A 17,109-nucleotide genomic window follows, 5' to 3' on the forward strand; every position below is an offset into this window, starting at 1 on the left:
ACCATTATTTAGCAAGTTCTGTACTGCTCGATTGATCCAATTAGGTATCAAAGTGAGAAAACGAAAGAAGTTAACACGAGAAGCTGCGGCCTTGTTTACAAGGTCGTGGTTGATAACAGCAGCTAGCTGCAGAACACCGCCTGAGGATTATTAGCATAGTTACAGAAACCAACCTAAGCCCCGCCCCTCTGCCTCAGTCCTGAAACGTGATTGGCGGAGGCTTGTTGACAAATCATGGAGGTTATGAAAGTTGGGTGAAATATTAAGCAATATTTTCAGTATGTAACGCAGCATATATTCAGTCAAAGGCTGTGAGAAGGAGTGTTTAGGTGGACACGAAAGTTTGGTCGTGTAAGTAGCTCCACATTGTGTCTCTGCGTGTCTCCAGCTTAACATTAGCTAACCTGCTAACTGTAATGGCTACTTCTACTGAAACATGACCGACACATGGGACAGAAGAAGGCACGGCGGCTGTCAGTGAGGTGAGAGTAACTTTATAAGCCACTGCATGCGGACTAACTTCATGTTAAGACTTCTGTAATGATTTCAATTATTTCACGTTGATTTGGGTTCGTAACGCCGTTAGCTGCTTTTAAAGTTATCTATGATCAGAGGATGTTTGAACCTGTCAGTTTAACGGCTGTAATTGCTGGCTGCTTTTAAGTCCCCTTCCTCGTGTATTACATGACAGGAGCAGACATTAACATGACCACAACCCAGGAATCACAGCTGACAACGGAGGGAGGATTATTATGATGGAGGCACCTGGCAGTGTGAGGACATTCAACTTTATGGAGGAGGACCCGGCATCCTCTGCTGTCTCCTCCACCATGTCCATAGACAAGCTCTTCCCCGCTCTCCTGGAGTGCTTTGGGATCATACTGTGCGGATACATCGCAGGCAGGACAAACATCATCACCTCTACACAGGCCAAAGGATTGGGGAATTTTGTGTCCAAGTTTGCTCTCCCAGCACTGCTGTTCAAGAACATGGTGCTGCTGGACTTTGGTGATGTCATCTGGCCATTCCTCTGGAGCGTTCTCATAGCCAAAGTGTCTGTGTTTTGCCTTGTTTGTGTCCTCACGCTGATAGTTGCCAATCCTGACAGCAGATACAGCAAGGCTGGGCTCTTCTCAATATTTGCCACACAAAGCAATGACTTTGCTTTGGGATATCCTATAGGTAAGTATATAAAGCTTTTTATCCTATCACACACAAACACACTGTGTGTCACTTACTGAGGCAGCAGTAATCCATGCAACTCAAACTATAATTATGTATCTGTTACACTGTAAACACAGTCACTGGGAGTGTTCTAGAGCTAAAGGTGTGAGACATTTTAAAGCAAGGTTCTCACATAGAAACATTTACAGACATATAAAGACAAATCAATCATGCTAACACTAGTGGTTAATATTAAGATTTGTCCATGTATGGGCTCAGCCACTATAGCACATTAACTCTGCAGTGGAATGAAAAAGTTGTTACCTTACAAAGGTGTTTAATTTAGGCTGAACATAAACATTAGCATCCATTTCAGAAATTGCCCTATGTTCTAATGACTCCTATAAGACATAATTTTCTCAAGGTGTTGGTAACATTTACATAAAGTGCCCTTTTGGCTGTAATGTCATTGACTCAGTTTCTGTATCTTTCATCTTAAAAGTATGAAAGAAGTCAGGACTGCACATCCATCCATCCATCCATTATCTGAACCCGCTTCGCCCTGCAGTGCATGGTCACGGGGGGCTGGAGTCTATCCCAGCTAGGACTGCACATGTAAACATCAATTAAAACCATTTTGTTTGTGTGATGACACTGGCAAAGTTTATACAGTGGAGACAACAATAAACAATATTGATTGTGTAAGAATAAGTCAATCTAAAGGAGTGATTTTAGAACTTTTTCTTATACAGTGTTAATCATTGGCCTTGTGATGATGGTGGTTCTCTAATCTTTTCTGACCTGCCCTCTTTCTGGAGCCAGAACAAATCAGACCATTCCATCTCACAGTTTGTATCAGTCATTAACTATGATAGGAAAAGCAATAAATAAAGATGTGACATAAATCTCAGCCTGTCAGTAAGTAAACATTGTCATGTAAATGACATTCACCTGCTGTTCATATTTATCAAACACGTATAACTTTATGACTGTTGGCCTGCAGAATCACTGCTTAATCAAGTCATCTGTAAGTTTTGTCAATACTGGAAACCACAGTATTGAAGTTCATTGACCCATTTTTTGTCTTCACCCGCAGTTGAAGCCCTGTACCAGAGCACACACCCAGAGTACCTTCAGTACATCTACCTGGTCGCACCTGTATCCCTGATGATTCTAAATCCCATTGGCTTTGGCTTCTGTGAGATCCAGAAGTGGAAGGATCAAGGAAACCACCAGCAGAGCAAACTACTGATTGTGGGACTTGTAGTTTTACAGGTCCTAAAGAACCCCATAGTGTTCATGGTTGTCATTGGCCTCATCGCCCACTTTGTCCTGCACCAGAAGATTCCTGCTATCATGGCTGAGTTTGTGGATGGCTTGGCCAATTCTTTTGGTGGAGCAGCTCTGTTCTACCTAGGTCTGACCATGGTGGGTCATGTGAGGAAGTTGTCCAGATCCACAGTTGTGACTCTGATATTACTCATTACAGCAAAACTGTGAGTGGAAATCATTACATGTGATTGTCATATTAGTTCATCTGATAACCTCCTATTATTATAATTAAACATCTTGTAGAAATGTAGAGTCAGCAGGTTAGAGCTTTGCAAAGTACTCCCAACATGTTATTTTGTGCTGATGGTGTGGATGACTTGGATTTTTCTCACACCACAAGCCTTTACCGTATAGATGACGCACTAAGAGGTCTCAAGAGTACACAGCATGGTAATTTCTAATCAAAAAATCTGTATTATTCCTTATAAGGAAATATTGTAGTTTGCCAAAGATGGTGGAAGTTAAAAAATATAACTTTAGCAGAGAGGAGGAATTGGCTGCTACACCAAGTTTTACGGGAAGGAAGAACAGCAAGACCTCCTGTGATGTACAGTGAAGCACTTAGTCCCCTGGCCAAACAGCTAGTGTATATAAATAATTTAGTTGCACAGCATTTTACACTGGAGTGTTAACTAACTGCTCCAATAACGGTACATGGTACATCTTTTGATTTCACTTTCAGTTTGTTAATGCCCCTGATTTGCAAGGACATGGTGGATCTGTTGGACAATAACAGCACCAGCGCTTTGAACCACTCCAGTCTCTCCAATTATGCCTTTCTTTATGGAGTGTTTCCAACGGCGCCAAGTGTGGCCATTTATGCCGTTTATTACAACGCAGAGCTAGAAGTTGTAAGTTGTTTACCTGCTGATTTTTTTTCATCATTTTATCCTTCTTTATGTCACACTAACATATTTATTTATTCCATTTTTAACAGGTAACCTCTGGAATGGTGATCAGCACTTTTCTTTCAGCTCCAATAATGTATGTTTCAGCGTGGCTGCTTACAATCCACTGGATGGATCCTCAGCTTTTGATGCACTCACTGCAGAGTGTTAGTTTTAACATAAGCATAGTGAGCTTAGTTGCACTGGTGAGTCACAACTTCAACATTTCTATGTAACCAAATGTGACACACTGACTTTCTATCAGCTGATTCTGTTTGTTTGTGTAAAACACAGGTCACAGTGAAATCTGTTCTAATGCCTGACCGGGCTTCCAGGATTTACATTGAATTTCCATAGCTAGGCACCTCATTACACACATCCCAGTGTTTCATAAGGAAGTACAGAATAATGGTTTCGTGACAGATGTTTGAACTTCTATGGCAGACTAACATTACTAACATTAAACATCTCAGTCATTTTAGAGGATGTGTGGAAGCACAGATGCTTCACTGTCTCACAGAACCACTTCCTCTTTCTCACTTTCAGAGCTCCTTTTAAGGAAGTTGAAACTCCCCTGCTATATTTTGATAATTTTTTTAATGATAGAATATGACCACATCTTTAAAACTTCCCCAGCCACATATGCAAATGTGTGTGTAAACTTGCATTATTTTATATATATGTGTATTTTCTGGTTTGAACAGGTGTGGACAATTGGTGTCATGTTTTTAAGTAAGAAATTCAAGAGACTCCCCCACATGTTTACAGTCAACCTTTTCTTGGCACAGGTACAGCATGCTCTCGCAAACTCTCAACCTGAATGTTATTACCCATTAATAAAAAAAGTTAAAAGTCTTATGTATTTTGTATATATCTGTATTTATCACAATGTTCTCTATCTTTTTAGTTTCTAACTTCTATTGGGATGATCCTGTGGAAGTTTGTGGTGATGGAAGACAACTTCATCGGGCAGGTCCTGACTTTCTCATTATTATCCATTTCCCTCTACAGTACCTTTGTTTGGCCAGGTATGCACCATCCAGTAAACTCACATTAAACTGTTTTCATTTACCCTGATGATATTTCTGATAATATCTGTTGTTGATTTGGTTTTAGGGTTGATAGCACTCTCACTTGTCCTGCTGAAAAAGTTTGATGATGTCAAAGTTTCACCTGCCGTGTTGGTCATTGCAGGATGGGGGTAAGTCTCTGAAAGAATAAACATAGAAATAAAACCAAACTATACAAAGGTTGTACTCACAAGTTCCGTTTAACAGTCGACACTCATCACATGACCACATTTTAGGGTCAAACTTGGGCAATAACTGCGTACACAAGGCAGCAGTACAACCAGTGTACCTGCCCTGAAGTAGAGCTCAAAGGTTTGACCTACATCTGTGAACATGTACCGATACATTTTATATTGCAATAATTAAACCTCATCATTGAGCTCCCTTTTTATTTTAATGCTAACCCTGATCTTATGTGTTTCTTTACAGGGTTCCCATTTTAGTGACTGCAGTTTTGCTCATATTTGGGGAAAAAATGTCTGACACAATTGATGTTGCTTTTTTCTATGGCAAGCTACAGGTAACATTATTCATGAAAGTTATTGTCCTGGTTTTTACCATTTGTAATAGAAAAATACATAAACATCTGTATATTATGTGTTTTCTGTCAGATAATCTGTACCACAGTTGTAGTTGCCCTCAGCTTTCTGCTGGGAGGAGGCTCCCTTGTGTGCCTAAGTAGAGGAAGCTGGGCCCACATTAACCAACAACAAGACGGAAACCCCTTATCTGACAATGCAGAGGATCTTGTGACTGAAACAGAACCAGAAGACCAACCTCTGTTTGTGCCAGTCAGCACATCTGTAGACAGAGGTATTGTGTCTTTCAATTTATTATAAAAACAAACCAACAAACATTTGTTTATGGGTTATTAAAATACTATGATAATCAGTGAAGTTGTTCTCACCCATAAAAATTGTGAGTTGTTTTAAGCTGAAGTTGAAGAGATAAGGACGAGAAAGTCAATGCTATCTTACCTACAAGTTATCTGCAGTGATCTCCTTGTAATTGAGCCTGTGTTACATTAGAAGGAAATGTCAACAATGACCGTTGCCACACACTTACCAGACAATGGGAGATTGTTTCAGACACTAATACTCTGTTTGGTTTAAGTGAGGGGTGGTAGAGTGTGCAGAAGGTCAGGACATGACGCACATCAGCTTGCATACTTTTTCCAGATCATTTCCTACTTCATTCATACAAGAGTTCAGTCACAATTTTAAACAGACTTTGCACAGGGAGCTGGCAGGTTAAAGTCCATTTAATGTATGTTCCAACTGTTTCAGATTATCTCTACTCCCAATAATAACTGCAGTACCCAGTATTAAGTTGCCACACACGTGCTGTATTTACTCTCATCTTAGTGTGAAGGGATATGAATTATATAATCTTTCTCTTTTGGTGCTTTATCAGCGTGCCTCATATGTGACTGTGCTGCACCCCAGCCCATGCCTGACATGATCATCAGCACCAGTGCAAACAACACACCAACCACACTAGCAGGTACTGCACTGATAAGCAACTGTCATGACAGTATGTGCAGTTTTGTACTAGCTTCAATATGTTAAGTTTATGCTATGCTGCCCCCCTCAGGTCAGTGTGAGAATAGGTGTGAATCAACAGACTGCCTCCTTGCCGAGGTGGAGGAGCGCCAACAATTTACAGACAGACAAGTGGCCCGTCATACGCTCCTATGTCTGCTTCTGACAGTCTTCCTGCTTGCTGTAAGTGAAACACCCCCCTTTAACTCCAACACAGACTGAATGAATACAGTTACTGAGTCACTTTTGCTCAACTGGTTCTAAAAGCTAAAGAGATGTTTTATTGGCATTTGAACCCTAAAGTCCTTCTTAATTCAACAGAACTTGTCCAGCTGCTTGTGGCTTCTCTTCAACCCAAGTCCTGGTAGACTCTACTTGGAACTGCAGTTCTTCTGTGCTCTAGCCAACTATGGACAGGTTAGAGAGAAATACCAGTGTAGCACAGTCTTGAGCATTTTGTCCTAACACAGTCATGACTTTTATGTTTTCTGTTGACAGGGGTTCCTCTCCTTCGCTCTTTTTGGGCTGGACAAACATTTAATATTACTGCCTTTTAAGAAGAGGTACATTCATCTTATGAAACGTTTGCACACTCTAAGCACATATGTGCACTATGGAGGAAACTGTGTTTGTGCTGTTATTTATGTTTTCTAATGTTTTAGGTTATACAACCTGTGGTATGGAAAGAAGCAACAAGAGCCACCGACTGATTTGCCTGAGGACATCAGGATGACCTGCATCCAGTTCACCAAATACCACAAGCAACAGTGTTTTAATGATATTGTAAAAAAGAGAAGGTGAGAGCGAAAAACATGTATGAAAACAACACCTTTACATATCACATCTCTTACAGCAGTGTTAATGTGTGGCCGGGCTCTGTCTCCTTTTCCTCTTTTGTTTGGTGCCTTCAATGCTTCTCTTGACTTCCAGGTGTGGTAAGAAAACTATGGTGGACTGTTTTCTTGGCTGTGATCTTGTGGAATGGCTTCAGCAGGTGGGTTTGGCTCAGGATCGTGGTGAGGCAGTACTCTATGGGACACGTTTACAGCAGGGTGGGGTGCTCCAGCACTTCAAGGAGGAACACGGCTTCCAAGACAGTCATCTTTATTACCGCTTCATCACATAAGACCTAGGAGTAAATGCTTACAGGAAGTTCTGCTCTGTCAGCTCAGCATTTAACTGTGCAGTTCAGCATCACAGCTGGATGCCAGAATACGTCCCACATGACACTGATTGTGAAACTTTAAATTGCAGAAATGCTTAAGAAACCAAACCAAAAAACAAGTTGTATTGTCTGTGTTGTTTTTAACCACCTCAGCCTTTAAATGTAAAATTCCAGGTTAATTTCTGAGACGTGAATTTTCAGCGTCTTTGGTACAGTGAGGTGTCAGATGACTATGCACATACAGCAAAAAAAAAACCTTATTAAGATATAATATGAAATCCATTTATTTGGAAGTGAAATTGAAAGTGAGCACAATGGTGCTGGAAAGTCATTGTGTAAGTGCCAGTGTTGCTCAGATAAATATTATACACTGGATTTAACTTCAGGGAGTGAAAAGGGAGTCTTTTGCCGTCAGTGTACTTTGACTTTTTTTATTTTATGCCACTGCACAAGTGGTGAAGCACAAAGTAATACTAGTGCAGGCAAAAAAAATCATATAGCTCATCATTGCTCTACCAAAGCATGTAAGGGAAGGTGGGACTTAATTTCACCAGCTTTTAGCTTTTCAAAGTTTGCTCCGTTTATTTTACCAGTTAGTGAACTGGTAGTTGTAACAGGCAGGTTAATGTGACATTGCACTGACTGACACTGTTGAACTATATTATCCTCATTCTAATGCAACAGCTACTAACAACTAATACAGCTCTTTTGAACCACAAGGTTGTTTCGTGTGAGTACTTGAAAATGTTAACCTCTTCATAACCCCCATAAAATATTGTTGCTGAATTCATTTCTCAGGTACAGTCATAGTGATAAAGTGCTTTTTAAGTGTAAGGGCTAGTTTCATTATTCAAAACATGTTGAGAGTATAGGTGTAAATAGTCTTTTTATTGAAATTATGTTATTATATTAATACATTGTGGGTCACACACACTTTCTGTCAAAGACTGCTTATGTTTGTTTTTATTTGTTTTAAAATAAATTATACCACTCAACCCTCAAAACATGTATTGCATATAGATTTTTTTTTCTGAAAACTTTTTCAGTGGTTGATTACAGGGTATTTAATGATCATGGGATTTATGAATTTGACTAAAAGGTTAACGACAGACTTGATGAATACTGCTGCTGGTTTTCAGGCCTCTCAGTGTAAGCCATACACAGCTACCTCCTTCTGAACACAATTTGAAAACAGGTCTACCAGTTCATCAGGATTCTCCACACCAGATGAAAGAATCTTCTCCATCTTTTGCATCGTGGCCTTCTCCAGCTGCCTCATACCTTCAATGATCTTCTGTCCTCTGTCCTATAGAGAAAAAGACAGGCTGTCAGAATGATTCTGACCTCATAATGCTCAATTACAAGTTTTGTTGAATTGCAATTTTGAATCAAGATAGTTAAACCTGGTGTGATTCAATGATGGCAGCCACCACCTCATGTTTGACAAACAACTCATGCTTGCGGTCAGGTTTGCTCTGGAAGCGTGGCTTCTTCTTCACAGGGTCCTCTGGACCATAACTGGGTGAAGAAGTCTTCTTGAGAGGATGAAGGTTTTTCACAAAGACGAATGGCTTGAATACAGACCTGTTGTATGAAAAAACAATTTGATCAATCACAAATGCAGTCAACTTTAATTTACAGAATTCGTTGTGTGTAAAGTTCAAGTGTTGAACCTTTCAGGGTCTGGAGTTGCAGTAAAATAGTGGACCGCTGGCAGACCAGGGTTTGTAGGTATCACAGACACCATACTTCCTGTTGTCATGAACATGCCCTCCATGTTGATGCCGCTGTCTTTGTCCCTCAGAATGTCCATCATAGTCTCAGCAGTAATGCGACCTTCAGTAAACAAAATCAACACATGTATAAACAGTAGAAGAAGACAGATAATCTTTTGTAGAGTCTGTGTCAACTAACCACTGCTCTTGTCCAGCAGCTTCTTCCCTTCACAGTATCGACTCCCAGAGGCTTCTATTCTGGCTGTAGTCATAAAGGAGTAGACCGTGGCAAAGTTGAACTCTGACTTTCCGTCCCACCAACCCTTACTTCGTGCATACTCTCTCATTTCTGGATGTTCCTTGTCGATCTTGGTTGTTATGCCATATTGGTTTGAGATGTTTCGACAGGCCCCTGGAGAAAGGGAAAATGTATAAAAGTCATTGTTTATTCACATCTTTCTTCATTTATAGCTACTTTAGGTTGTTGTTAGGTTGTTATTATGGTGACTAAACTTATGACAGCAATAACAGACAGTAACATAGAATGAAGATGTGACAAAACATGTTCTGATATTTTCCAGTGAGGTAGCGCTCTCTGGTGGGCAAATTGTGTCAGTATTTTCATGTGTCTTTTCTTGCTTGTTCTATTCTTCTTTATTCTTCGAGTTTCAGTGAAAGATATTAACTTATTCCATTTACTTATGTTACAAATCTTCTATTACTATTCTTTTCTGATTACCTTCCACTTTCTCAGCTGCCCAGTATTTCCCTGATGTTTCCAGCAGCCACGCTTCTTTCCTGTCTGAGATGAGGAAGCTGTTGTGGTAGGTGAAGACACATTCGTCCTCCATGCATGATCCTCCCTGACCATATTTCTGCAGGAGCTCAGTGATGACATCCACAGCTTTCTCAGCTGTATTGGCCCTTTCAAGCCCGAGCCTGTAAGAGCACAAGATCACAGCTGGTCTATGTGTCATTCTCACAAATCTACTCTAAATTGACAAGAGCAAGAACTATATTAAATGTCATTTAAAACCTTAAAACAGCCTGCTTACCTGACAAGATCCATGCCAAGAAGAGCCTCCTCATCGTCTGCACTCTCTCTGCCCCACACTGCTTCATTGCCTATGCACACTTGATGCTCATTTGCACCCATCTCTGCCCCCCAGAGCCATGCTGGTCTGCTCAACACAACTGCGTAAGTGTGGGCAACCTGCTCAATCTCTATATATGTGCACTTTTGACAAAAAGACAGCAAGAGACAGGGACAAAAGCTCTTAATGGCTACCAATTGGGAGCATTCACACAGTGGAAAATTGAAGGTTAGAGGGTCCAGTTGTCTGTGTCACCTACCTCAACCTTCTCCCCTGCTTCATAGTCTCTGGCTGGAAAACACAAAACCTCCTGGACTTCGTCACAAGGCCTGTCAGAGTTTTTCCCAAAGATGATGCGTTCTCCGTCAGTGGAGGGAGGCAGAGCCACAAATGTGTCACAGGAAGATGGATGCATTTCCAACACAAAGTAGCTGTGAGAACCAAATAAGATACTTCACTAACACAGATTGATTGTGATTGTCTTAGCCACTAGTACACTGATTGCACCACACCGATGATACATAGTTTTACAGCCTCAACTGTAATATTTAATGCTAGGTAATCTGTATTCACACCCTTACCTGTCCTACAGCGGACTGTCTGTATCAGTTTCTGTTCTCATGTGTTTCAGTCTGAAAACAGGTCACGTTCACTAACACGGAAGCAGTCCGGTCACGTGACCTAAATAAAGTCAGTTTCATATTTAAGTTGAGAGGCTTTTTGTGTATTTATCGCCGTTTCACTCGCACAGCTTTAATAAAACTGTTTGCAGTGTTTTTTTAACACTGTTGGAAGAGTTATCATCACGCATGACTTTTATTAATGACATTTTTACACAACCGAAATAGGGTTTTAACTTATTTAAATGCTGTAATAAATTAAGTAAATTATGTTTCATAATATTTAAATGTATATAGGTGCATTTAAACCAACCCACTCCAACTGATTTCTGCATACAAGCCCCTACATAAAATCAACCATTCGGTTTGTACCAACGTAAAGCTGACTTCCTGACGACGGTCTTGTTTACTTGCGTAGAAGGAAGCTACGCTAGTGTCCCTGCTAGCTTCGTTCTCCACCTGGCTAACGCTATAATTTAGCAACCATGGGGAAGTCGTTTGCAAATTTTATGTGTAAGAAGGATTTTCACCCTGCGTCGAAGTCAAATATCAAAAAGGTAAGGTTTAGTAAACATTTAACGGTGCTACCTTCGACGTTGGAGGACTTATGCTAAGCCAGCTAGCTAAAGAGCTATGCTATGTACTAGCTACATACACTATTCAAGCCTGCTACGTAGCAAAAAACTAACACAGTGCTGACTACTCGACCCAAAATGCTGATCTAAAATTACACATAGTTTTTTTTTATTGTGCTTGAATGTTAAGTTTGGTAAACAATTTCTCGCAAGGTTGCTATGTAGGGTTGTCGAATATAATGTAAAGGAGCGTTGTTCAAATTCTGGGAAAAAAAGTTAAACGTTTTAAAAGTCTCCTGTTGTTCCATTTAACGCTTTATTCTTGGCTTAATGTTGACCAGCCATGTGTCTGGACGTTTCAGTCAGTCAGTGGTGTTTCTAAAATCGTGGTTCGTGCATTGTGGATGTGTACTAAAAGACAGTAATATACATTAGTAATACAGTGCCATAACTAGCAATATTGGCAGTGTAGTGTACACTAAATTAAAGCTGCAAATACAGAGTAAATGTTATTCCTTCTAAAGTTGCATCTCACAATATTTGAGTTTTTTCATTATGTAAGTTTTGACGTAAATTCTATCATCTCCATGAATAGGACAGTGAGTGTGCCTCAGGGCTGCATGAGACATAACTGATAACATGCAGCCCAGTATATCATATCAAGTAGAAGAATGTTTGCTGTAACTGTCACTGTCCTGGTTACAGGTATGGATCGCAGAACAGAAGCTGACCTTCGAGAAGAGGAAGCAAGAGGACCTAATGCAGGCTTATCTGAAAGAGCAAGACAATTACAACAACAGGTTAGCTCATTACACTGGAGCATGCATCACCATTAAAAAATGAATACTGAATTTATTTTTAAACAAACATACATTTTACCAGATAAATATTTCCAGATGATTTTACACAGCAGATGAAAATAGTTTCATTTGTCATTAAATTTACTAACTTGGTTATCTCCTGGACTTTGGTGAATATTATTATTTCAGACAATGTGCTTGGGAATATTGTCAAAACTGTCCAGAGTTAGTGTTGTTTTTTTTTTCCTCATCTAGGCTGTTGATGGGTGATGATCGTGTTAAAAATGGCCTGAATTTCATGTATGAGGCTCCACCTGGAGCGTCAAAAGGTAAATGAACCCTTGTACAAACCTGCTCTGATCTACTAAAATGTATTTACCTATTCTCAAGACTTGACTCTTCAAATAAGTAATGGTAAATTTTTAGTATTTGTTCTTTCTTTCCATGTATAACTGTCTTCTGCACTGAAGAGGAAAAGAATGAGGTAGGTAGTGACAACAAAAACCTAAGCCTACGTTTAAATAAATCTAAGCACCTTTATTGGACCCTGAAGTATGTAAATAAAGGTTTGCTTTGGCATTGTTATAATATTTTGGTTAATGTTTATTTATAAGCAACAACAGAAACAAGACGTATCCCTTTTGGGGATCCCCAAGTGGGGATTTCTTTTGTGTCTGTGTGTTATTTTCATACTACACACAAGACCTACAAATGAGACATAATGCCCTAAAACCTCAAGTGATGCTTTTTTAAAGCACTGTAAACAGTGCATCACTGTTTATACTAATAACTCCAATAAATTAATGTGTTTACTTGTAGATTTTTTTAAATGAGGCATGAAAGTATAACAGACTACAACTAAAATGCTGCACTTTGTGTCTTTGACCCATGTTTGTGCTCAACTCCTATCTCCACATTTCTGTAAATGAATTAGTATTTTAGTTGTTGTATTGTGTTTGTTTGATTTACACTTTATTACAGCAACAAATGTTTATGTACTCATATTCATTATGACATTTTTTCCAGGAGGGGGAAGAAGAATATAAATTTGAGTGGCAAAAGGGGGCTCCCCGAGAGAAGTAAGTTACTTTTTTTTTACACAAGTTTTAGGTCCCCTGCCTAATGTAGCTAATGTGTTAATTTTTTTTGTATCTCATAGGTATGCAAAGGATGACATGAATATTAGAGATCAGCCATTTGGAATCCAGGTGAGAGAAGATTTTTTTTTAAGCTAACTTCATTGCAATGGTTAAAAAAGGCATTAGTTAGTTAAATGAAAAAGAAGTGAAATGTTCAGAGTGAACAGTAAAGGAGAAGACTATTACAGTCAAGCTATGTATATGTATATGCATATAGATGCTGATTTATATTTTAGGAATCAAAAACACTGTCATATTAATTACACGTGTGAATTATACACACTCATCTTCCAAAGTAAAACTTAAATTTGTGATTAATAAAAAGTCTGTATGTTGCCTTATATTTACGATATAATTTTGTAAACAGTTCATAGTGTATGGTTTTGTTTAAACTGTTATGCATGTGTCTTGTGTTGAGTCAGCTGTCTTTTCTGTCTTTCACTTCCCAAGGTGCGCAATGTCCGATGCATCAAATGTCACAAGTGGGGCCACGTCAACACTGACAGAGAATGTCCTCTCTACGGACTGTCGGGTATCAATGCCAACGCAATGGCGTCAGAAGAGACAGCAGGTACACAAGTTAATTATTAAAAAATCTTCATTTTTTTTGAAAAACCAGATTTAGATATGTACTTGGATCTTGTCCAAACCTTAACTATTACAGGTTTTAGTATTATGCAGATACCCCGGATATTTTTAATTTCTTAAATTTGGTTCCTGAGAGAGAGAATTTTATTTCTGTTAACCAGCTTTGCTGTTACTTATGTTATGGGAAAAAAACCTGTATAGTACAAAAGAACCGAAAAGAAAAAATGTTGGATTTGTGTGACAGCGGGGAAGCTTTTGTCTGTCCCACATTGTGCAGCACGTACACTTACTGTATCTTTGCTCTCAGGCTTCAGCTGGAGCTCCCAGCCTTGAGCTGATTCTGACTTCTGCAATCAGGCAGTTGAGTAGTAAAGTAATAATGTTTACCCTGGGAGAGTCCAGTCAGTGGTGTTGATGGTGGAGTGCTGTAATGGTCCCCCTCCTGTGCCGAGAGAAAAAATGTAATTATTGTGTATTCTGATTCCCCTAAATGCTGCTTTGGCAGTGAATGATATTGTATGATTTGCTCAGCCGGAAGTGGAGTGAGTTGATTTGATGTCCCATTTTGTTAACAAAGCCGCCTCTGAAATTCCCACTGTGGAGATAGTGGATGGTATGGGTTTGACATCAATGGGACTCAGGCTGTGATTTGTGCCAACAGGTCCGTCGATGCACCCCTCGGAGTTAATGGCGGAGATGCGAAACAGTGGGTTTGCCCTGAAAAAATGTGTCCTTGGTAGGAATTCTACTGTTTGTGATCCATCGCAGGTAATTGTCTGCCTCACACTGTCATCTTTGTGCACATAGGACAATATAGGAACACACACTTATACTATTCCCCAGAGAGAGAGGACTAGCTCTGGTTTGTTCTGGAACTATATCTATTTGCAGAAAAGGAGTTGGTTATGGTACAAGTGCAGTCAAGTGAACAGCATTGACAAAGGAATTTTGAGAAATGTTGTGATTGAATATAGATCCTACTGCTTATGAGAGTTGTATTTGCATGTGCTTTGTTGGTTTGACTTCTTGTGTTGGTTAATTTAACAGGACTTTGTTGCCAGTGATGAGGAGGAAGATCCGGAGGTGGAATTTCTGAAATCCTTGTCGACCAAACAGAAACAGAAACTCCTCAGGTAAAACACGACACAATGTGCGAGCTTTAAGCTACTTTTAAAATAAAAGTCTGAGAAAGTGTATCAATTCATGTGATTATATAAATATGCCTGACCTGGTTTGGATGTTTTAAGCTTAATATTGATTCTATAAGCAGGTAAATGATTATTTTCAATTGGAATGATCATATATTTGCTGACCAGTACACATATTTTCGTTTATATGATGTGTTCATATGTTGCTGTCTTATTAAAGAATAATAATCAAGTGTTTGTTTTTCTGTTTTGCAGGAAACTTGATCGTCTGGAAAAGCAGAAGGCCAAGAAAAAGAAGAGCAAAAAACAGAAGAAGAAAAGCAAAAGAAAACACAAGAAAAAACATGAAAGCAGCGACAGTTCGACAGATTCCTCTGGCAGTAGCAGCTGTAGCAGTGATAGCGACTCAGATTCAGACAGTCAGGGCAAGTCCAAGAGCCAAAAGAAAAAGAAGAACAAGAGAAAAGATTCCTGTCGGGATAACAGCTCCGAGAGTGAGCGGCAAGTCAAGAGTCAGAAAAGGGCCTCTTCTCACAGAAGCAGGTCACAGAGCCCTCACGCTGGACAGAGGCGGTCTAAAGAGGAGTCTGGAGATTGTAGACAAACAAGGACAGAGAGGAGAAGGAGCCGGAGTCACAGCCGTAGCCCTCAGAACAAGAGTAGGCTGGAGGGAGGCGTGGAGAGGAGGAGGCCCAACAGCAGGGACAGGCAGAGACCTAGCAGCTTCAAGTCTGGCTTCGAAAGAAGTAGAAGCCGTGAGAGAGGTAGGGAGGATGGAGGTAAAGACAGATGTCACAGTAGAGATGGTGAGAGGAACAGAAGTAGCACAGAAGGAAGGAGAGACAGAACAGCAGACAGGAGGAGCAGAAGCAGAGAGAGGAGGAGAGAACGGGAGGGCAGGGGGAGAAGTAGGAGTAGGGAGAAAAGGGAGAGAAGCCAGGACAGAACAAAGAGAAAGCAGTAACTTTCTTATGTTGTTATTCCTCATACAATACTGAGCAAAAACCCTGTGATTGCAGTTACTGTTAAGTAGTATATGTGCCTGTGTTTAAAAAATGAGGTCTCCTTTTCGTCCAGTAGAGGGAAGCAGTCGACAGAAAATAGGTGGTTGCAGCTCAGAGCACTCTGATGCTGCCTTGTACTCTATGAAAGGGTAGAAATTAATAGATTACCATTGGAGGCAATTTGCAGCTGATCCGTTGATGGGAAAATGTTGGACGTGGTCACTTGCCCATAGAAAAGACAAGTTCCGTTGCTGCATTTTTTTTTAATCCCAATTTCCTAATTGTATTTTGAAAAAAAACAAAAACAAGGTGTTGATTGCTGGGAGGAAAAATCTTTTCTGATTAAATTGTGAAACCTCTAAATTTATGCGTTTTTGTTTAGATGCATTAAAGTCATAGATTCCATGAGAACAGAGGTGTAAATGTATCTGTGGAGAAGCCGTTAGTGTATTACTCCCAGTATATTGGCTACAAGGTCTGAATGCCTGAGAGAAACTTCATACACTTTTGTGCAAAGTAACATCTTTTTTTTATTTTTATTTAAATTACATAATTTTAATTCAAACCTTTGAAACACAGTAAACAGACATTTTAAGGGTGTTAAACGGCAAACAAAAAATGAATTGGATTTTTGTCAAAACACGCAGACGATAAATAAACAAAAATCAAAAGAATAACAAACGCGCAGAGCGGGAAAACTGCTCTCTAATATTGTCTTATATTAGGTTATATGTTGACATGGGGATATTATAGAAGAATATGTAGACACGTTAATTTATCCATGTCTGTTTTTCAAGTTCATTCTCTAAAATGTCAATAAACAATTTTGACCCCATTGAAAATAATTACATTTGGTCTAAAAATAATTTTAGTTAACTTGCTAAATAAAAATATTACATTTTAGCATTTTTACCGAACGTTTGCTGCGTGTTTATCTATTTTTATATTTTTGATTCAATTGAAATTGGAAGTCTAATTTGATAGTTTTCAGTATCTGGCCGTTTCCTTAAAGCCGCTGCTGCACAAAAGGAAATGAAAATAATTTCCCTCTATTGCCTTCTGGTCAATTTAACATCCTCTTCATAAAAAGAGAGGGTGTCTGGATGAGATGCTTTTCCATGACGTATTCCCAGTCCTGGATTCACGCTGTAATTATTCCCCGGCTTTTTCTTTGAGAGTCGGACGCTGCACTGGGTAAGCACAAAGAAGTCAGAGAGCATCCTTGAACCCTTTCAATACGGGGCCACTGATATTCAAATAACATGCA

The 17,109-nt window shown here is 39.5% G+C and overlaps 3 protein-coding genes across 3 annotated transcripts; 2 read left to right on the plus strand and 1 right to left on the minus strand.

Moving 5' to 3' along the window:
- Nucleotides 1–214: 214 nt before the first annotated feature.
- Nucleotides 215–7,875, plus strand: gpr155a (G protein-coupled receptor 155a). The gene is made up of 16 exons (XM_028393318.1): nucleotides 215–482; nucleotides 692–1,182; nucleotides 2,261–2,660; nucleotides 3,179–3,347; nucleotides 3,434–3,589; nucleotides 4,088–4,171; nucleotides 4,291–4,411; nucleotides 4,500–4,584; nucleotides 4,883–4,973; nucleotides 5,065–5,266; nucleotides 5,867–5,956; nucleotides 6,047–6,177; nucleotides 6,316–6,411; nucleotides 6,493–6,557; nucleotides 6,657–6,791; nucleotides 6,925–7,875. Exons 2-16 carry the CDS (start codon nucleotides 753–755, stop codon nucleotides 7,118–7,120), a joined length of 2,451 nt encoding a protein of 816 aa, XP_028249119.1. The 5' UTR covers nucleotides 215–482; nucleotides 692–752; the 3' UTR covers nucleotides 7,121–7,875.
- Nucleotides 7,876–8,026: 151 nt separating this feature from the next.
- Nucleotides 8,027–10,638, minus strand: scrn3 (secernin 3). Its single transcript, XM_028393319.1, has 8 exons — nucleotides 10,550–10,638; nucleotides 10,228–10,399; nucleotides 9,930–10,111; nucleotides 9,614–9,813; nucleotides 9,074–9,286; nucleotides 8,833–8,995; nucleotides 8,563–8,743; nucleotides 8,027–8,465 (listed from the first exon to the last, which is right to left on the minus strand). Exons 2-8 carry the CDS (start codon nucleotides 10,381–10,383, stop codon nucleotides 8,304–8,306), a joined length of 1,257 nt encoding a protein of 418 aa, XP_028249120.1. The 5' UTR covers nucleotides 10,384–10,399; nucleotides 10,550–10,638; the 3' UTR covers nucleotides 8,027–8,303.
- Nucleotides 10,639–10,988: 350 nt separating this feature from the next.
- Nucleotides 10,989–16,253, plus strand: cirsr (corepressor of RBPJ and splicing regulator). Its single transcript, XM_028394307.1, has 10 exons — nucleotides 10,989–11,145; nucleotides 11,869–11,963; nucleotides 12,219–12,292; nucleotides 12,434–12,447; nucleotides 12,990–13,042; nucleotides 13,123–13,171; nucleotides 13,553–13,673; nucleotides 14,352–14,458; nucleotides 14,738–14,823; nucleotides 15,094–16,253. The coding sequence occupies exons 1-10, from the start codon at nucleotides 11,074–11,076 to the stop codon at nucleotides 15,800–15,802; spliced, it is 1,380 nt and encodes a 459-aa protein (XP_028250108.1). The 5' UTR covers nucleotides 10,989–11,073; the 3' UTR covers nucleotides 15,803–16,253.
- Nucleotides 16,254–17,109: the final 856 nt, after the last annotated feature.

The sequence above is a fragment of the Parambassis ranga genome, chromosome 21, assembly GCF_900634625.1.
Source record: "Parambassis ranga chromosome 21, fParRan2.1, whole genome shotgun sequence".
Classification (NCBI taxonomy): Eukaryota; Metazoa; Chordata; class Actinopteri; family Ambassidae; genus Parambassis; species Parambassis ranga.